This window comes from Trichechus manatus, unplaced genomic scaffold (assembly GCF_000243295.1).
Source record: "Trichechus manatus latirostris isolate Lorelei unplaced genomic scaffold, TriManLat1.0 scaffold00021, whole genome shotgun sequence".
Taxonomy (NCBI): domain Eukaryota; kingdom Metazoa; phylum Chordata; class Mammalia; order Sirenia; family Trichechidae; genus Trichechus; species Trichechus manatus.
In genome coordinates, this window is record NW_004443957.1 from 3,244,781 (window position 1) to 3,266,541 (window position 21,761).

The 21,761-nt window shown below is 39.1% G+C and overlaps 1 protein-coding gene across 9 annotated transcripts in view; it reads right to left on the reverse strand.

Annotated features, from left to right (window-relative positions):
• TBCE (tubulin folding cofactor E) overlaps positions 1 to 21,761 on the reverse strand; it is a 68,430-nt gene that overhangs the window by 1,511 nt on the left and 45,158 nt on the right. For 7 of the 9 annotated variants that reach the window (XM_023728004.1, XM_004372801.2, XM_023728001.1 and 4 more), the window contains 12 exons: positions 20,360 to 20,448; positions 16,460 to 16,559; positions 15,128 to 15,230; positions 13,824 to 13,900; positions 13,137 to 13,232; positions 7,659 to 7,723; positions 7,513 to 7,577; positions 7,050 to 7,202; positions 6,167 to 6,320; positions 4,564 to 4,632; positions 3,985 to 4,044; positions 164 to 255 (listed from right to left, as the gene is read on the reverse strand). In XM_023728004.1, coding sequence (XP_023583772.1) covers positions 164 to 255; positions 3,985 to 4,044; positions 4,564 to 4,632; positions 6,167 to 6,320; positions 7,050 to 7,202; positions 7,513 to 7,577; positions 7,659 to 7,723; positions 13,137 to 13,232; positions 13,824 to 13,900; positions 15,128 to 15,230; positions 16,460 to 16,559; positions 20,360 to 20,448 — 1,123 coding nt within the window. Of the gene's footprint in view, positions 1 to 163; positions 1,265 to 3,984; positions 4,045 to 4,563; positions 4,633 to 5,316; positions 5,428 to 6,166; positions 6,321 to 7,049; positions 7,203 to 7,512; positions 7,578 to 7,658; positions 7,724 to 13,136; positions 13,233 to 13,823; positions 13,901 to 15,127; positions 15,231 to 16,459; positions 16,560 to 20,359; positions 20,449 to 21,761 lie in introns of those variants that run through there. The other 2 variants (XR_002823474.1, XR_002823475.1) reach the window with 2 other exon arrangements.

Here is a 21,761-nt window from a genome sequence, read left to right on the forward strand (position 1 = left end):
ATATATATATACACCCGCCAAACAGCAGGTCACCCTTACAGCCAAAAAAAGATGCATGGTCTCCATTAAGGATCAAATAGTGTTATTTATACGCTTGTAATTTTACTAGCACGTCATACTGTGGAGAACTAAGCTTGACTTTGTATTTTGCTGGGCCACTTACTTTGGGACTTTCATAGGACAACAGAAGTTCTGACACAGGAACTTTCAAAAGACGTGACAGCAATCCTTTCACCTTTTGAATTGTCATGGAATCTATCAAAAGAAAAGAAAAACCATCAGTTCTGTCAAATGACAGTTGACCTGTAAAATGAGCTCACATGACAAGAATACAATTGCAGTGACAGCTGTATCTGTCATTTCATAGTATTAATTTACCCAAGTAATTAGGGAACGGCTCACCTATTTAACTGGACCACAAAGTCAGTTTGATAGATGTGGGAAACAAGCCAATGTTTTGACCTAAGTGCCTTTTGACAATAGTTTTTTCATACCATTTCAGTGGTGTTTTAATATTTCTTCCTTAATTTGAATAAACCAGAAATACTATTCTCAAGCACAGAGGAATAAATTTGAGTGAAGTCATTAGCTTTTCTTGTGAAGCCTTTTGTGATTACTTACTTACGAATTACTGAAAGCACTGGAGTGGGACTTGGCGCCCTGAGGAAGTCTTTTAACCTTTCTGGCCTTAGCTTCCTCATCTGTAAAACGAGGCGGGTAGACTAAATGATCCACAAGGTCCCTTCCAGCCCTGACATTCTGTAACTATTATAATATGTAATCATGGTCAACTAACACACCCATAAAAGTGACCACCAGGCATGGGAATGTAACTTAAAAGAGTATATGCTTTGGTTTGTTCAGGAAACACTATGAACTTCTTTCCAAAGATAGGTTGTGAGGTTGTGGTAAATAATGGATATTTTGGTTATAAAAAATAGTTTCTTTGAAGCTTTAGCTAGAGGTACAGCAATAGTATGGTGTTCCTACAAATATCACAATGTATTCAAATGAATATTTTTCTATCAAAAATCATTCTTGTAAAAGCTGTGTTTTTATGCAACTTGTGATAATAAATGTTATCTTTATTTTAGAATAAAAATTGGCCTTTTCTTGTTTATGTATAGGTATTTATAGTTTTAATTCATACAATTTGCTCTTTTATATGTGTATATGTGGTAGATAATCTCTTCTTTCAAAAGATTTAGGTAGACTGGTTTTCATTGTTTGGAGGGTGGTTGGTGGTAGGTTAACTTCTGTACACCTAGGTGGAAAATGACATATTCTTAATTCATGCTAGAAACAAAGTTTGGTCATAAGAAATCAGCCTGCTTGCACTGTGTCTGTAGAAGAAAGTGGCAATTTGCATGTAATAATCTAAGTAACATTAGCATTTTTAATATAGACGTAATAAATGACCTTAACATTCAGAAAATATTAAAATAGGCAATTTGTCTTTTTACCTCTTTTACCTCCCTCTAACCACTGTTAAAAGTTTAATGGGTATACATCCAGGCTTTATTCTGTTTATATAAACATATATGGGCATCATAAGATATACTGGTCTACAACTTCTATTTATTATATGATGGTGCATTCATTGTTTTATGCCAATTCTTCTAGACCTGCACTGTCTAATATGGCAGCCACATGTGGCTACAGAGCCCCTGAAATGTGGTTCCTATGACTGAGGAACTGAATTTTTAATTTTATCTCATTTTAATGAATGAATTTAAATCGCCCACATGGCTACTGGCAGCCGTACTGGCCAGCACAGCTCTAGATGCAAGAGACTGTGTAGTATGGCTCTGCCAGAATTTATTCAGCTATTCCCCATTGGTAAACATTTAGATTGTTTTTATTTTTACCATTATAACAAGTGCTACAAGATAGAATGTTTGGTCAGAGCGTGTATGTATTCTTCATAGCATTTACCACATGCTTTACAAAAGGCTGTACCAATTTCTCATGCCAGCTCTGGGTATGGTTATTTAATTTTTGCTAATCTGATGGGCAAAAAAATGGCACTGCAGTATTTTACACTTCTCTACCACTTTGCTTTTAAAAGGGTATTTATCTGTTAGTAGTTAGATATTTATAGCATGTGGCATAAGAATTAATAAGGAGAACCTTGTAATCTAATGGCTTACTGCTCAGTTTACAGAATGTAGGACTCTGGGTGATTCTAATCTCTGCTAGTTCTGCCTAAAGATGAATAAAATCAGAGCATTAAGCAGGTAAGTACACCTTGGGTGTTCCCAAAATGGGTAACTGAATCTCAAAAGAACGGGGACATCAGTCAGATGTACAATCTGGTACAAGAGAAGGGTGTTGGGCACACTATCACCATATTTCTACCCCAGATATACTGAATTAGAATCTACATTTTAACAAGGTGCCCAGGTAATTGTTATGTATAACTTCCAGGGAACTTGTCAGAAATGCAAATTCTCAGCAGGAGTTCAAACTGAATTGAACAGGTTCAAAGCCCTGGTGGTAATAACATCCCTATGAATTGATCTGATTTGATACGGTGGCTATGAGTTGGAATTGACTCAGTGGCAACAGGTTTCTGATTTTGTATATCTGGAAAGTAAAAGGAAATGCAAAAGACATTCATAGCCAATTACACTAGCAAGAAATTCTGTCCCTCTTGTACTTACTTGTCCCCATCAGTCGCTTTATTGCCAGCATTTATGTTTGAAAACAGAATAATGAAGGGGGAACCACTAATTTTAATACATCATTTTAAAACAGTAGCAAAATTATCACTTAGGAATAGAATTTGGATTGCTAGTAAGTAAAAATGGAGAAATACAGGTAAATTAACACTAGATGGATAAGGTTATCAGAAAGGTACTTCTTTGAACACAACAAAAGCCTTTCATAAGATAATACCATGATAAGCTTGTTTTATCTGATAGAAACTAATTTAAAAATCAGTGTGAATTCACTGCACTGAGAAGTAAACAAGTTAAAGTAGTTTACTAGAGTCTTTTAGGGTGATATGTATTTCATTTCTTCTTCAAATTCTCACAGCTCTAAATTTAACTTGTTTATATTTAGCACTTATCTATGATCAAGTTTAATCTTTAGAATAAAATAGACTAATTTTCTTTTGAGTGAAAGTTTAAGGTAAGTTATGTTGACCTAATTTGTTAATTTGTTACACAAAAGTATTTTCTGAATAAAACTGATTTAGTTCCAGTATTAAAAAAAAATCCAAACCCATTGCTGTCGAGTTGATTCCGACTCACAGCAACCCTAAAGGAAAGAGTAGAACTGCTCCATAGGATTTCCAAGGCTGTAATCTACAGAAGCAGACTGCCACATCTCTCCCGTGCAGCGGCTGGTGGGTTTGAACCGCCGACCTTTCAGTTAGCAGCCAAGCGCTTAACCACTGCACCACCAGGGCTCCAGTTCCAGTGTTACAAATATTTAAATAAAATCCTGAAGTAGTTTTTTCCCCTAAGAAAACCATTTCAGTGTGTCCACTGAAAGAGAGGGCTTTAGAATTGTTTCTGCAGGGACTCCAGATCTGTCAGGAAGCCCTGACTGGACATATTTCCTGTCTTAAACAATATGGATGGCAAGACAGACCCTGAACCCAATGGGACCATATCTCTGAACAAGAAAAAACCCCCGAGTAACAATCTAACAAAGCAATGGGCTTCGCAAACTCCTCTGAAAGGCTAAGCTAGTCACACACTCATGCCTTTGATTTAAAATGTAATCATGTGTAGGGGCTTCAAATTTTAACGCACTATTTTCTAGATGAGCTGGTAAAATCTGGCAGATACCTGAACTTTTCGAGGAGAGTGACAGTAACATGATTGTACTTTAGAACATAAAAGACTAGCGAAAGTCTATGAGCTAGGAAGGGCTACACTTTTAGATTTGAATTAAATATTTTACTTTCAGATGACTCATATCTAGGCCACCAAATAGGGTTCAGAAGCATAAGGACAGGCTCATTCCTCTTACCTGGCAATTGTTTCTCTATGACTTTTTGATCAAGTTGATTAGGACATTTTATCTTCAGCTCTTTAAAGAAAAAAAGGAAAAGGTTAATTGACACTTTCTATAGTAAGGATTTAAATTGCACATGTAAGTTAATTGTTACTAGTAGCTGCCGAGTAGGCCAAACTCATGGTGACCCCATGCATTGCCAAACGATACATCTGTTCAGTACAGCTTGGCTCAAATCCTAATATAGGAATAGGTCTTACTGATGTTTAAACTGACAATTACTAACAACAAAAAACAACGACCAACTTTTATAGCTTTACTGACAATTCAGCCACGTTTTCAAGTATAAGAAAAGGCACAAATATCCAAGTGATTCACAATTCAGTTCACTACTCAACTACTTCCTAAATTTCTAACACTATTAAATGAGTTTAAAGCCTGGGAGTTGCAAAAATGCTCCCTACGAGGATTTAAATTTAAGAATTCATCATCATTTTGCTAAAAATCAAGGTACTTAAGAGATGCACATTTAATCCCTATTAGGTCATCACTATCTGTTTCAACACCTAAGGACTTGAATTTTGAGTTCCTTACTTAGTAGCTGATTTTTGAGCATAAATGGTTGTTGTGTTTTGAGTTCCCCATCTTCAGGTGCACCAAATTCTGTTAAGAAATAAAAAAGGATAAATAAAGGGCACTATAAGAAAAGTTTCATAGCTAAGTGTCAACAGAGCCTTCTCCTTTCCCACAGACAAACCTAGCAGCAGCTGGTATGCTAACCAGGGATCTGCTTCCTTTATACTTAGTTACTTGTTTTACTCATTTATCACTTGGTTGGTTTGGTTTGGTTTGGTTTTTGTTTTTAGGTGTAGACAGCATCCGTTTGCAAGGGCATAATCTCCCGTAACTTGTGTATTACATTATTGTTCTCTGACACTAAGAACGTTGTGACTCAAACTAGCAAGATGAGGCTGTGCTATTATATACAGAATGTCTGTTTAGTTTCCCTTTGGGAACAGTTCCCTTTCTTTTTGGTCCTGTTTAGGATATGATTCACGGAGCACCTTCACCAAGTTCCAACCAGCTTGTGCAGCGCTAGGCTGGGCATTCAACACCACTGCTGTCAACCAGGCCCCCCAGGAAAGCAGCCTGTGCACAAGGATGTAAAGGGCCCGGTGCTTTTTTCCAGCTCTAACATCTCTAAACAATCTGAGGTAAAATTCCATAACTGCCCCAAATATCTGTGTCTTTGTCCTTGGGGACTCTCAGTGAAACACAGCCACACCTGCGGGACTGCTTTCGGAAGCCTTCCCTTCCCTGCCCCCAAGTAATTTAGAATTCACCTACAGTGGCCAGGAAATGGGGCCAGCTAATGGAGCAATCTGAAAGCAGTTCCCACCGGCAGCTTTTCTTCCTCAAAGATAATGTTCCAGCCTGAAGCATTTATGCAGTAAGATGCTTGCATTAGGAAATATATAAAAAAGGGAAATTGCATAAAAGTGAAATTTGGAATAATAATGAAGTCAAAACAAAATAGAAAATACATCAGGGACAAAGAATCCTGAAGTTGTGGCTTCAAAGCCTGAGGAACCAGGCTGGAAGTTTTGAGGAACCACCTCGAATACCAAGTGCCTGAACTGTCAGATGCTGTACGCGGTGAGCCCACAAAACAGTGCTCAGGAAGAACAGCCTTCCTCTGAGCTCTCATAAGACACCAGAATTGTCTGGGGAGCATTAAATAACATGAATGCCTGGGCTCCACCTCAAAATAGTCTAATTTTTAAAATTACCTAAGTTGCAACCAGGGTTGAGATAAACTGGAGTGCTTCCTGCCCTTCCTAAAGAACAGAGTGGTAACCTACCACCCTAAATCTAAAGTCTCTGGTGGGCATATGCAAAGATGAGAAAAACTTCCCCTTCCCAAATACAAATTTCTCTAAGGAACCTAAACAGACTTCCCTGGTTTCTTCTGAGAAATGGTACTGATTTATCTTCTCTAAAGGGAATTTTTCAATTATCTGCTCCCAACTTGCTGAAGTAGCCCCAGAAAAGTATCTATAGTCCATCTGGATAAGTTCAAAAAGCCCCAAGAGAGGGAGAAAAGAACAGAAAGAACTTCCTTTGATACCCAAGGGAAAAAATGTGTTCCAGTGGGAAGTCCACCAAAGGAAAAAATGCTTGTCGATACTGTACATACTAAGGCAGAGTAACTGGAATCTAGGATGGGCTGCAAGAAATTCTTCATTTGGTCTGTTTTTGTCTGGATCCTGATGTCCACCAGCCTTTTTCCATTCATTTCCAAAAGCTTTCCGGTAATCAAGCTCAGCTCCACGCCTCTCCTCTACGGGAATCTATGTGGATGTGAAATAAAAACAAGTCTATCGAGACACTTTTCTAACAAGTTGTTTGTGTTTTGTATACCCCACCTCCACCCAAAGGGACAAGAATACTTAATTACACTTTTTACCTTTCTTCTTTAACACCGACAGAATTTAGGAGTTCATTAAAAAGAAAAAAGAATTTTCATTTTATACTTTTCTTCATGAGACTATTTACCCACAAGCCAGTTTCTAAACTATCCCCAATGCCTAAGGTCCCCTAAATGAGTTAGCCCGCAAGTATCCACCTCAGAGGAGCTGATTTGTTCCAAGTGAACAATACAACGGTGCTGGCAAATCATGGCCTTCCCAATTTTATGGGGAAGAGTGGCTAAGAACTAAAGGATAAATGTCGTTTTGTCGTCTGCCTACATTCCCCCAAAGAAATGGGAGAAAGTGTCTAGTATTCCTCACCCCTCATCAAATGATAATAAATCAGGCCAGGGAGCAGGTCAGCAGCAGATTTTTCCTGTGCTGATCTAAGAAGTATAATACCACCTTCCTCCTGAGGACTCAGAAAAGAACCACAATTACTTAAGATGCTCGAAGATAGTATTTTACCATTTGGAGGGAAACCACATCTGATACCCTTTGTAATATTCAAACATAATTTCTTCCTTTTCCATTTTTTGATAGTCTCACTAGGAGAGTGTGTTAACTGATTTTCTAGTCTAACAAATATCTCACTGTTCTAGGACTCACCTCACATTTGTTCAGTGTCTTTAGTTGACCAATTCTGGCAATAATGAGCTGGCGTACAGTCTGGGCGTCTTTGTTTACTTCAGTCAGGGGGTTTCTTAAGCAAGACAAAGAGTGCAGACTCTGCAACTTATCTAATTCATTGATAAATGACCACTGAGAGCAAACAAAAGACAACATGTTTCAGGCTATTTCTTCAGATTATCTGAGCTACCAACAGAAAAGCTGAAGTCCCTAGTTCCAATCTAAGGCACTGAATTTGACCATGCACGAGGACCCCACTAGAAAGCCCACATACTTTTACTCTATACGCCATGCCATTTTAAATGATAGTAGTCTGCTTAGTGAGGAAGCATTTCTCTTTCAATTTAAAATCTTTTTCTTTGATAGAAGGAGGAACCTACAAGCTCCATGATGAGTGGAAATAAGCGATGATGTGTTATGCATATTCTGAAGAATATCTTACTTGTGATATCTGGTTATCATTTACGACAAGGTATTGCAAGGAAGGAAACATTGATGTTTTGCACCCTAGAAAAAGAAGAATAAAGTTACATGGTAGAAGTACAATAAATAGCTGAAGTATCGAGGGAAAATACTAATCTTATATACCAATTCCAGCATCCGGAAAATGTATAGAAGAAATTCCAGTGTTAGAGAGGATTAGTTGTTCTAATCTGAAATTAAGAAATGTAGATTTGGTTACATATAATTACATACAGCAATATAAAATGCTATGGGCTATCAACCAGACTAGTTTTTTAAATTTTTTCCTAAATTTTTTCATCTCATAGAATGCTTAGAAACCGTAATGTCCATTTTAGGGTATGCAAAGTAGACCTTTTACGCTATATTCTAATGATTCTACAGTCATCTAACAGGTGCTAAATGGCATTCAAAGAGGAAAGAGACATGGTCCTATAATCCTGAAGTTTAATGAGTAGAGAAAATAAGATGTATAACCATAATTCAAAGGACTGTATGATAAATAACTTAGAGCATGAGCACCATGTGATAAAAACTATCTCAGTGCAGAGGAAGGGAGGATGGAGAAGACATCACTAAGCATGGGACCTTAAGCAGAGCCTTGAAGAATAAAGTTGAGCTTTATCAAATAGAGATAAGGGAACATTTTAGAAAAAGAATGATATGAGCAAAGGCATGAGGACAGAGAAGCCCCCTCCTCCCAACTGGTAATGGAAAGAAGTCCAGTTTGGTAGGAGTGGAGGCTATTCTGAGGCCACATTACAAGAGTCTTTGATGCCAAGCTTTACTTCCTAGACAATGAGGAGACGTGTTGTGAACAGAAAAGGTAATATTAGAGCTGTGCTTCAAGTCGGTGGTAGAATGGAAAGAGGATACCAAAAAAAAACCAAACCAAACCCATTACCGTCGAGTCAATTCCAATTCAGTGACCCTAAAGGACAGAGCAGAACTGCCTCTTAGAATTTCCAAGGAGCACCTGGGGGATCTGAACTGCTGACCTTTTGGTTAGCAGACGTAGCTCTTAACCACTACACCACCAGGATACAGGAGAGGATACAGGAGGCAGAAGTTCTAACAATATTCCAAATAGAGGGAGCAAGCCATTTCAGAAGAAGAATCCAAAGGATTCAGATGCTATATGGATGTATAGGCAATAGGGAGGGGGGAGGCAATGAAGGAGGAGTTAAAGTTGACAGAAATTGATGGCGCTAGTAATCAAAATAGAGAAGCCACCAGAATCTGGTACAGCTGTAGTTAAGGAAAGGAAAGGAGCATTGTTCTGGGTATGGTAGATTTGAAATGCCAAGAAAAACACTATATAGGTGACTATATAGCCGCCCAGCAGGCAGTTGAAAACTTAGGTCAGAAGAGAGGTAAGAGCTACAGATCTGGTGTGATTTGCATGGAAATAAAGAATCCATGACATAAGATGTGGAGACAAAAAACAAAAAAAAAAGAGTCAAAGGAAGATGCACTGAAGTGATCACAGTAGCATGAAAACTGATGGAAGGTCAAGGAAAGAGCTTTAACAGGGAGGGGCTAGATAACCCTGTCAAGCAAGGACTATAAAGGCCAGTGGCAACCAAAGGTTCGTCTGTGGCCTTTTTATAACAAGGCAGTGAGAGTGGAGCGGTGTGAGCATGAGCAGTGGGCCATCAGTGGAGACAGTGACTAGAGTCCATATTGTGAGAAGTTTAGCAGTGAAAGGAGAGCAGATAGGGTAACAGCTTACCAGTATGGCAGGGTTAAGGGAAAGTGTTTTAGTACAATACACGTAAGCAGAGGGCAAAGAGCTAGTAGAGGGGAAGCAATCAGAGATAAAAAGGAGAAAGGATATTGGTGAGTAGTGTCTGGGGTCTCAAAAGCCTATGAGCGGCCATCTAAGATACTCCACTGGTCTCATCCCTTCGGGAGCAAGGGAGAATGAAGAGAACAGGATACAAGGAAAAGATTAGTCCGAAGGACTAATTGTCCACAGCTACCAAGGCCTCCACCGGACTGAGTCCAGTACAGCTAGATGGTGCCCGGCTACCACCACTGAGTGCTCTGACCAGGATCACAACACAAGGTTCTGGACAGAGCTGGAGAAGGATGTAGAACAAAAATCTAACACACACAAAAAAGACCAGATTTAGTGGCCTAAAGGAGACTGGAGAAACCCCAAGAGTATGGCCCCCAGACACCCTTTTAGCTCAGTGATGAAGTTATCGCTGAGGTTCACCGTACACCCTGGGAGTGGACAGCCCCGTAAAACCAAATGAGACTAATGAGGTACAGTAGTCCAGTGACAAGGGCAAGAAGGCAGAAGGGGACAAGGAAGCTGGTGATAGGGAACCCAAGGTTGAGTAAGGATATTGTTGATGTGTTGTGAGATTGTTAACCATTGTCATAGGGCAACATTTGTAGTAACTGTTAAACGAGAAACTATTTTGTTCTGTAAGCCTTCATCTTAAGTGAGAATAACAGCACAATTCGAAGAGCGTAGTCAATGTCACCGAACTGTGTATGTAGAAATTTTTGAAATGGTGTATCTTTGGCTATGTGTATTTTCACCAAAAAAAAAGGTTGAGAAGTTAGAGGGTTGACATGTTGAGGGGTTGTTAACCAATGTCATAAAACAATATGTGTACTACTGTTTCATGAGAAACTATTTGTTCTGTAAGCCTTCACCTGAAGTACAATTAAAAAGAAAAAAAAAAGGAGAAAGGAAAACTGATGGAACAAGACCCCAAAGAGGAAATTAACGGTACAGCTGAAGGACTTAAGCTTGAAGAAAAGAAGAAAGGCTTCTCTGGGGACAGAAAAAGAAGACTTAGAATGGCAGAGAAGTTTTGAGTTAGAGGAGAAGAAAGTTAGGGAACTCATACCAGATAGCTTGGTATTCTTTCTCAGTAATAGAAGGCCAGATTAGGAACCGGAGGAAAATGAAAGGTTTAGAAGTGCTGTTATAGGAATAAAACTAAAAAGTCAGCAAGAGGCAAATAAGGTGAAGGCCCACTCAAGTCACAAAAGATGAGCTGTAGGTTACAGCAGATATAGTTTTGTTACCCTCTTCAGCATCAGGAGGTGACAACAGAAAAATAGGGGAAATGGATAAAAAAAAGGGACTATACAGTGGGCACAATTTCACTGAGAAAGATGAGGAAATTTCCCTGGATAGAAGTTAATACAGGCAGATGGCATGGGTTTCAAAAGTAGATGTGATGACAGAACAATCTAGATGAAGCAGAGAAAAACAAAATGCATCTAATCCATTTCTGTACACTAGGAAAGGACAATCCAAAAATAACTAAGAAAATTCCCATTTACAATAGCATCAAAATAAGAATAAAATACTTAAAATTTAACAAAACAAATGCAAAACTTACACTCTGAAATCTACAGAACATTATTGAAAATTAAAGATCTAAAAAAACGGAAAGCTATACCATGTTCATGGATCAGAAGACTTAATATTGTTAAGATAGCAATACTCCCAAACCAATCTACTGATTCGATGCAATCCCTATTAAAATCCCAGCTGGCTTTCTTTGCAGAAATTGACAAGCTGATACTAAAATTCATATAGAAATGCAAGGGACCCAGTACAGCTAAACAATCTTAAAAAACAACAAAGTTGGAGGATTCACATTTCAAAACTTACTACAAGACAGTGTGGTACCAGTACAAGGATAGATACAGAGATCAATGGAATAGAATTGAGAGTCTAGAAATAAATTCTTACATTACACATTTACGGTCAACTGATTTCAACAAGGGTGCCAAGAACATTCAATGCGGAAGGAAAAATCTTTTCAACAAATGGTGCTGGGACAACTGGATACCACATGTAAAACAATGAAGCTAGGCCCTTACCCCACCCCCCACCATATATATATAAAATGGATCAAAGACCTAAATGTAAGAACTGAAACTATAATACTCTTTGAAGAAAACAAAGATACAAATCTTTGCGACCTCGGATTAAGTAATGGTCTCTTATATATGACATCAAAGGCATAAGCAACCAAAGAAAAAAAATGATAAATTGGACTTCATCATAATTTAAAACTTTTATATGAAAGTTTTTAATTAAAAATACCATGAAAAGACAATCCACAGGATGGGAGAAAATATTTGCAAATCATGTATCTGGTAAGGGCCTAATATCCAGAAGATATGAAGAACTCTTACAATCAATAAAAAGACAACCTGATTTAAAAGTGGGCAAAGGATCTGAACAGGCATTTCTCCAAGATATACAAACAGCCAATACACACATGAAAAGATGCTCAACATTATTAGCCATTAGAGAAATGCAAATCTAAACTGTAAGATACCATTTCATGGCCACTAAAATGGTGACAGTCAAGACGATGGACAATAACAAGTGTTGGCAAAATGTGGAGAAACTGGAACCCTCATATACTGCTGGTGGAAATATACAAATGGCTGCTTTGGCAAATGATCTGGCAGTTCTTCAAAAGGTTAAATAAAGAGGTACCATATGATCCAGCAATTCCACTCTTAGGTATACCCAAGATAAATAAAAACATGTTCACACAAAAACTTGTTCATGAATGTTCATGGCAGCTTTATTCATGACAGCCAAAAAGTGGAAACAACCCAAATGTCTATCAACTGATGAGTGGATTTATAAAATGTGGTGTATCTATACAATGGACTAGTATTAGACAACAAAAAAGAATGAAGTACTGACACAGGCTACAACATGGATGAACCCTGGAAACACTACACTAAGTGAAAGAAGCCAGTCATGAAGCACCACATCTTGTATGAGTCTATTTATATGAAATGTCCAGAACAGGCAAGTCCATAGAGACAGAAGATAGATTCGTGGTTGTCTAGGACTGAGGTGGGGAGAATGAGAGTGACTGTTAAAGGGTATGGGGTTTCTTTATGGGGTGATGAAAATGTTCTAAAATTGACTGTGGTGATGGTTGCACAACTCTATGAACATACTAAAAATCAATGAATTATATAAATTAAATGGGTGAATTATATCTCAACAAAGCTGATATACGTATTTTTTAATTTAAAAAAAGAACAATGGTTCAAGACATGGATATTTGCAGGGAGGTCCTCTAAATTATTGTTAAACCTAGGACTATTCACTTCAAAATCATGTTTCGAATGAAGACATTTGGCATCATCACCAGGGTCAATTTATTCATTCTAATATGTTCTTATGGCTGAAAAGTAAATTCTCTAAATCAATTCAAATAAAAATTTCCCAAAGGGAATTATTCAATTTAGAAATACTATCATCATCATATTTTTATTGAGAAAGTATACATGTTGTTGTTAGTTGTCATCAAGTCAATTCTGACTCATGGTGACCTCATGGGTGCAGAGTAGAACTACGCCATAGGGTTTTCAAGGCTGTGACCTTTCGGAAGGAGACTGCCAGGCCTTCTTCCAAGGTGCCTCTGGATGGGTTTGAGCCACCAATCTTTCAGCTAGTGGCCAAGTGCTTAACCATTTGCACCACCCAGGGACTCCTGAAAGTATACATTTGAGTCTAAATCGATTCAACAGCACCCAACAACAACAACAAACATTTACTAAGCACTATTGTAATGGGCATTTTAGAAGCAAAATTACCTGGGCAGATATGCTATTAGAAACAGCTGATTTTCATCAATTAATTGATTACCGGAGAGATCTAATAGCTTGAGCATCTGTAGGACATCAGTCGGCCTGTATGGAAAATAATTTTTTTTCAACATGAATTTAATATCTTTGTTTTTTTTTTCCAAAACCAGTCTTAAGATACCTTCATTTGCATATATAATAAATGAAATCATTCTTACTGATAAGATTCAATATCTTATTCAATTTGAATCCTTTGAGAATTTGTTGTAAATCTGCCCATACTTACATTTAACTTTATACAGTAACTAAATGATACTAAAAAAAAGAAAGATGAGGCAGCAACATATTTAATGTATTTACAAGAACAAGCTTTTACATATACTTGGTACACTGCCCTTAAGCAGACAATGCTAATTAAAAATGCACAATTTAATTGTTATAGCATATCCTGTGGAACATCCATTTAGAAACAGCAATGATTATTTATTTAAGACTAATAAAATTCATGTCTTCAAAAATATTTAATTTAGACCTTTCAATCTGATTGATTTTTCCTCAGTTAGAACCAACTGGTGAAGTTTTAGTTTACTTTCCAATTTGTGAAGGCAATAAATAAGAATCATTTTTCTAATTCTTATTTGCATGTCCTCTGAATGACTAAATGGTTATGGGTACATTTAAGTAAACCCTTCTTACCTTTCTGAAATGAAAATATTGTTAGACTCAAGGTACAGTTCCTCCAGGGCTGGCCATCCAGGCACGCACTGGAGCACCTAGGAGAAGCAGTGGCCTCTGTTGGTTGTTTCTTCTCATGTGTCTATGACCATAACTTCCACATGAATTCAGTTTAGTTACTGTTTTAGAAATAAAGTGCCTCACAGACATCTCATTACAGACTACATTTCAGGCAAGGAGTGTTTGGTGGGGAGGTGATAAAATTAAAATGTCAAAGGGCCACGTTTTAATAATATGGTAGCATACACCTTTGACACTCTGAATCACCAAGGTAGGTATAAGTGCATCGTTTAGTTAAATCCTGAACTGTATTAAGGCAGCTATGAAGCTGAAGTGGAGATGCTGATTTAACACATTATTTGACATTGTTTGCTTAACCAAGGAAATTGGTGTTAAACATCTTTCCTCAATTCTGGATGCCAATCCAGGTTTGTAAAGAATATACTAATCAAAACAAAATTTCTCAACAACTATTTCTGAATTTTGTTACTTGAACTTTGCTGTCATCTCTATCACCTGACTTTCTACTTCCTTTCCTGTTCTGGTACTAAATCTAAACTTGGAGAAGCACAACCTGTAACAGAAGGTGTACTAGAAAAGAAGTTAAATAACTGATTTTGGCTCAAGGGCAACTAACCTCCAACTGAGGTGCTTCTGTAGCATTTCACAGATGAACAATATTGCTGGGAATGTACTAATCTGCACCTGGCTTTAAAATAAAATATTCTGGTATGTATGAAATCGGTGAACTCTTCACAGAAAATACGAGTACCAGACATAAGTTTCAACTGGCTGCAATGCCAAGGACCCACTATTCTTCTTTTGAGCCCAGATGGATACAATGAACAGTGGATTACAGTAGCTGAACTTCAGACAAAAAAAGGATGTCATAGCCTTTCTGGGGCTCAGTCTTGCTAGAAGAACACTTGCAGGAAAACTCAGGTAGATAAAGGCTCAATAAACAGCTAAATCTAAGGCTTTTAAAAGCTCATCACATATTTATTGCATACCACTATGGAAAGCCACCGTTTAGGAAGATCCCAGAACAAATCAAAATGAGCCGAGAGAAAACAGCAATTCCTAGATAAAAAATTCTACTTATCTCCAACGATTTTTTAACTCCTTCTGTAAGGCAAGATAAAGAATTTGATTACTTGGATAACTGGATGATTAAAATAAAGCCACATCTGTGCTCTGATTCCCTATTAAACCAAGAATTTAAAAAACACACACACACAAACACACACGTGCGCATGGGCGATTACCTTAGCCCATGTTATTCCTGTTCGATTAAGGACTAAAACCTTCATTGCAGAAAACGTTCCTGTTAGAGATGGTGCACCAGAGGGAAATTGTAGTTTATTTTCACTGCGTAGAAAAAGAAGATACACTGTGCTTATTGCTATGCAAGTAGATCTAACTGAAACATTCACTGAAAGCAACAATTTGGATATAATCTGAGGATCTGGGTTTGTTTCAACCTTAAAATGAAATTCTATTAAAAACAAAGTGAGCCAGACCACCAGTATTGTTAATATTTACAGTATACAACTTTTTAGTATCTGACATGCAAAGATGTCATCACAGACTGAGAGCAGCTGGGTGAGTCTGTTCCTGAAACGCCACTCAGGCATTTCTAAGGTCAGCTTTGCAGTTTCCCAAGATGTGGGAAAATTAAGTCCCATTCTCAAGAGTCTTGGTAATATGCTAGACTGTGGACTGGAAGTTTGCTTCTCTAAACACAGAGTCTGACCTTTTACCGTCAGAATGGATGACATTATTGTCCTTTCAATTCTCTCTCAAGATCCTAATCTTGAAAAGTACTCAATCCTGACAGTCACTTGAAAAAATATACTATTGAAAAACATTTGCCCACATTCCCAGGATGGGAGACACCACGGGTCAAATTACACCCATCTGCTCTATTTGGGAGCAAAACTATAATTTAGGCCTGACGACCTGTTAAACTGTACAGGTACAACTCACCTGTATACGTAAAGTTGGTTCATTGGTTCAAGTACGAAAGGGGAACCCTGGCTGAGCACTTGGAAAATTAGGTTCTGAGATTAAAACTAATCAAATATTCAGGAAGAAGGCCTGGAAAACTGTGACATTAGTAAAATATGTAGATTAATGAAAAATCCTTATCAAAACTGAATTAAACAGTATCCCAATGAAATAACTCATTCCTAAAGCAATATAAATGCTAGAAGCTTCAATAATAAACACTTTTAATAACATCAGCTCCCCAATTAAGTATCACCTCCTCCAGAGGTTCTACGTTTTATGGCCAGGCTTACAAGAAATATGAAGACCTCATATGTCAACTTACCCTACCCCCATCAGTTCTAACGTAAAATACATTTATTAATGAACCACCTCATGTGACTATTTGAAAGACTATAATAACCAATGTGCCCTTAAAGAATAAGTTAAGCTTAGATAAACTAAAGTCTGCCTCTCTTAAAATGTCTACCAGGTGGCAGCCTGAATCCCACCCATCTTCCCCACCTCATTTCCACAGAGATATTGTGAGTGGGCAAGGAGAGATTAGGAGTTTTGTAGTATGTGACAATTCAGCAACCAAGAGTTCATACCTGAGATTAAGAACGTCCAGGTGTTTAAGCTGGTCAGCAATAAGTATCACTTCATCCCATGAGGACAGCAGGTTTCTTGACAAATCTAACTTTCTAATATCTAAAAGCGCATGTTAAGAAACAGTAATTTCAAAAAATTCATAAAAGATAAAACAGACGTTACCCTCTTAATTCTGGAGCATGGGATCTTTAACTTTTCACTTGATACGCTCCATTCTGCTTCAAAATGTTTCATGAGCACATACTACCTTCTTACCTTTTTAAATCATCCAACTGTTCATTTAGAAACTCAAAGGTCACTGTCATATATTGCAAACTGGAGATAAATATCTACAGTCAAACAAATAAGGACCAAATATTATCCCCTGAACCATTCTAGCATTATCCAACAAAAAGAGAAAAAATTAAGTGATGGTAATTTTGATTTATTAAGCCCCTAAGGTGTACCAGCCATGGGCCTTGCCCTTGGCACTGCTTACCAGTCAAAAGCTTCACACTAAACTCTGCTCTTCCTCAACAGGGAATTATAAGATGCACCATAGACATCCTCAGATCAAGTGTCATCTCCAGGGGAGAGAGGAGGAGCTAGCTGGGAGAAATGTTCAAAATGGCTAAGAAAAATTGGGGGATTCAGAGGGTCTTCTGTAGACTGGAAGCAGTTAGTATGACACCCACTGCCCCTGGTACAGGAATTCAGAGATGGGGAAACCAGTGGGACTGAGAGAGAAGGCATTTGCGCTGACGGGCAACAGTGACTGCTGGAGAAGAGCGGTGGCCGTCTCAGCAGGAAGGGGCACAGCTGAACAGAATCTCCGGGAGAGACAGAAGAGACACGGGGAGCAGGGACTGGACCTAGTTACACGGGGATCATAAATACTAGTTTGATGTGTTTGGAAATTCTTCAATTCACTCAATAATTACTGAGGGCCAGGAATACAGCAGTGAACAAAACAAAGTCTCAGTTGTGAGAGAGACAAACAAGTGCATCTACGGTGTATCAGACACAGACACGTGCTCAGAGCGATAAAGCAGAGCAAGCAGGAGAAGACTGTATGTGGATGTATGATATACATGGTCAGAGGAAACCACCTTCTTTAAGAAGATGACCTTTGGGCAGAGAACTGAAGGAACTGAGGATATGCCATCTGGGAGAAGAACATTCCAGGCAGAGGGAATAACAAGAGCAAAAGCCCTGAGGTTAGAAAGGTTTAGTCTATTGCAGACACAGAAAGCTCCCATGTGGAGGGAGGGGTATGTCAGAAATGAGGTCATCAAGGCTGTTGGGGACCACGCCAGATCACATAGGGCCTTGCAGGCCATTATAAAGTCTTTGCTCATCTCTGACTGAAATGGGAAGACATTGGAGAGTTTTGAGCAAAAGAGTGCTGTGACCTGACTTGTGTTTTACAAGGTTACTGCTGCTGAGTGGAGCAGCAGACTGCAGGAAAACAAAGGCAGAGCAGAAAGGTCAGGAGTCCTTGTAACAATCCAGGCTTGGACCTGATGGGCAGCACTAGAGGTGAGAAGCAGTGCAGATTTGGCATCCCAATCTGGAAGTGGAGCTGACAGGATCTGTCAAAGAATTTAGATGTAGGACGTGAGAAAAAAGAAGAGTCAAAGGTAACTCCAAGGTTTTTGGTCTGTGCAACTGCAACTGTCATGGGTTTCTGCCACTAGTAGAATAATGACCACCAAAGCGAAGGTGTCATATCGAACAGAAAAAAAATTCAAGTGGAGGCTAACTAGAATGCTGGACACAGTAAATGCGTTCTAAGTCGACTCAGTGCTCCTCCTGCATTGGCGCAGCCCCACACTCCTGCACGATCGCTCTTGGATCGTGGAAGACAGTGAGATATGCAGACTGCATGCAACGGCCCTCAGACGTGGGCTGCTCTTCAACAGAGGGGACCCCTAGTGCTGCCTGTCTTCCACTGCCCCGTGTTGCTGATGGTCACTGTGCCCTGGGCAGGGACCTGGCATGGACTGAGTTATGGGTGCTTTTCATGCTTCACAGTCTGACACTTCAGCCACCTTTCACTGCCTTAGCGCTGCTAACACCAAGTCATTAGGTTGGCTGGGAAGGGTTTAAGTCCAGTAATTTTTCATTCACTCATACTTCCCATTATGCAGGCAAGTTATAAATATTATTATTACTAGTCTGTACAAGGCGCATACACCAGTTACATCCTGAAATTAACTCCAAACAGTGTAACAGTTATTAATGTAGTGCCCCCCAATCACACATACACCCCCAAAGTTCAAGGAGATCCTGTTGTTATATAGTCTCACTCCTTGCAGACACATTCTCTTTCCTCTAAATTCAGGTCAGCTGGTGAAGCGTGAGGAGGCTCATCTCCTCCCGAGAGGGGCCTTAGGATTTTACATGAATGAGGCCTGCAGCATTTCCACTGCTTTTAGTGGTGGTCAAGTGAACAGCCTCAAAGAGGGATCAACCAAGAGGAGATCACTAGACTGAATACAGACGGCAATACTTCAATTTCTGGCAAGAATTCATTCAGGAACTGTAAGACATTCATCACTGTATCTGCAAACATCAACTATGACTTGATTATCTTACCTACCTCATCTCTTCAAGCCTTGGGGGACTTTTTTCTCCAGGAAAGAGCAGTATAAATAAGCAATATACTGATTCTCCAGTACACCGCTGACAACTCACATTAAACAATCTACATTCCCAAACTGTCCAGATCTTACATGTGGAAAATAAGCCTTGAGCCACCTAATTCCCGGTTTCCTGAACTCATTTAAGAGTAGGCCAGGCAGAATACGGGATGCTCCAGACACCTCTGTGGCATTTTACTCCTCACCAAATTCTGTTTCCACATCCACTGCAATTCTTCTAACTTAGGGTCCCTGAAACTCCACAGAAAAATGACATTTGTGCACCACACTGGGGTAAGTGGAAGGGGCTGCCCATGGCAGAGACGACCAGCCAGAATGCTCCAGCCACCCCAGGTCCCCACAGGCCCCCCAGGGCTGAGGGGGTCAAACCACAGGCACACTGGCTGGGGAGCTCTGCACTGTCTAGGCAGTTAGAACATTTTGCTGAAGAGAGCTGAGTGATTATTACTCATATGGCATCTCTTCACTCAGGTAAAACTGGTTATAAACTGCTATCTTTCATGTAAATTATTATCTAGAGATTAGGCAGAAGACCTTTTAAAGTTACAGAATGCCTATCTGATTTGCCACTGAGGATTTTTTCTTAACTTATCTCCTACATTTTTAGTTGTGAGCGTAAGAGCAATATATGGCACCGAAACAAACAAACAAAAAAAAACCCAGTGATAAGCGACAGTAGAGAAAATAGATTACAAACTCTGGAAAAGCTTGTTTTGAGGAACTGTAACAAAACTGCATTCAGCTACATGCAACAGGGACCTTAATAAAAGAAGAGTTTATTTTTCTCCCTAACAAAGGCTCACAAGAAGGCAGTCCAGAGCTGGTGCAATGGCCCCAGAACATCTTCAAGCCTCACAAGCTCCTTCTACTTCTCTGCTCTCCCACTCCGTACTGGGTGGCTTTCCTCACACCTGCAAGATGGCTGCAACAGCCCTGGGCATTCTGTCTGCATTTAAGACAGTGAAGAGGGTAAAGGCAATGGGCAAAAGGTAGATGCCAACCAAGTGTGACCCCTTTAAAAAGCCCCATCTAGCAACATCGACTCTTCATCTCATTGGTCAGAGTGAACCACAATGTCACACCTGGATGCAAGGGAGCCTGGGAAGGTAAATAATTTATCTGGGCACTGACTGCCCACGCAAAACTGAGCTGCTGTTAGGAAGACAGCCAGGGAGGATGCATGTTGGGTAGGCAGTGTAGCAGGAGTATCAAATCCAAAGTCAGATTCCAGAAACAAATTATCAGTGAAAAGGATACTAGGACACGTTTCAGCAATTCCTCCTTTTCCACCAGCACCATTCACTGCACAGTTCCTCAGAGAGACTTCTTGCAACTTGCTCAGCTGACTACAGGAAGAACACACAGACACATGTATGCGTAAACATGTGTGCTATCCATTAGCTCTTTAAAAACTTAAAAAGCATTTCAGACATATAAAAAGGTAACCAAAATAAGGTAACCAGTACCAGTAACCACCCAACAAGAAACAACGCAGTACAAACATTACAAATGTAACTGAAATTTTGTGTATCCTCTGTGTGGACTGAATTGTGTCCCCAAAAGCTATGTTGAAGCCCTAACCCCCAGTACCTGTGAAAGTGAACCTTATTTGGAAATAGTGTGTTTGCAGATGTAATTAGTTAAGAGGAGGTCATAGTGTATTAGGGTGGACCCTAAATTCAATACGACTGGGTCCTCATAAGAAGAGGACACACAGTGACACGGACATGGAGGAAAGAAGGCCATGTTAAGGAGGCAGAGGCTGGAGCGATGCAGCTACAAGGCAAGAAATGCCAAAGACTGCCAGCAACCCCCAGAAGTTAGGAAGAGACAAGGAAGGATTCTTCCCTAGAGCCTTCAAAGGGAGCACGGCCCTGGTGACACTTTGGTTTTGGACTTCTAGTTCAGATCTGTGAGACAATAAATTTCTGTTGTTTAAAGCTACCCAATATACTCTTCAGACATAACCAGTATACTACATTTGGTACTTACTTAATCTTAAGCAGTGGTTAAGAGCTCAGCTGCTAACCAAAAGGCCAACAGTTCAAATCACCAGCAGTCCTTGGAAACCCTATTGGGCAGTTCTACTCTGTCCTATAGGGTCACTATATTGGAATCGACTCGACGGCAATGGGTTTGTTTTTGGTTTTTTTTAAACAAGTATAGTACTTTGGTGTATTACAAAACTTTATATAAATGGTATTCTACTATATAAACCCTTTTGCAACATACTTTTTTTCCTCAAAAGTATCCAGTTCAGCAGTGAGATTTAGCTATAGAGACATAAGTAGCTCTAGAACATTCATTTTCACACCTTATAGTTTTAATTTTTTTTTAATTGTACTTTAGGTGAAAGTTTACAGAACAAATATTTTCTCATTAAAGTCAGTACACATTGTTTTATGACATTGGTTAACAACCCCATGACGTGTCAACACGCTCCCTTCTCAGCCTTGGGGACCCTTTTTTTTTCTTTTGGTGAAAATATACATAGCCAAAGATACACCATTTCAAAAATTTCTACATGCAGAATTCAGTTACGCCGATTACGTTCTTCCAGTTGTGCTGCTATTCTCACTTTAGATGAAGGTTTACAGAACAAAATAGTTTCTCATTTAACAGTTAGTACACATACTGCCCTATGACAATGGTTAAGAAC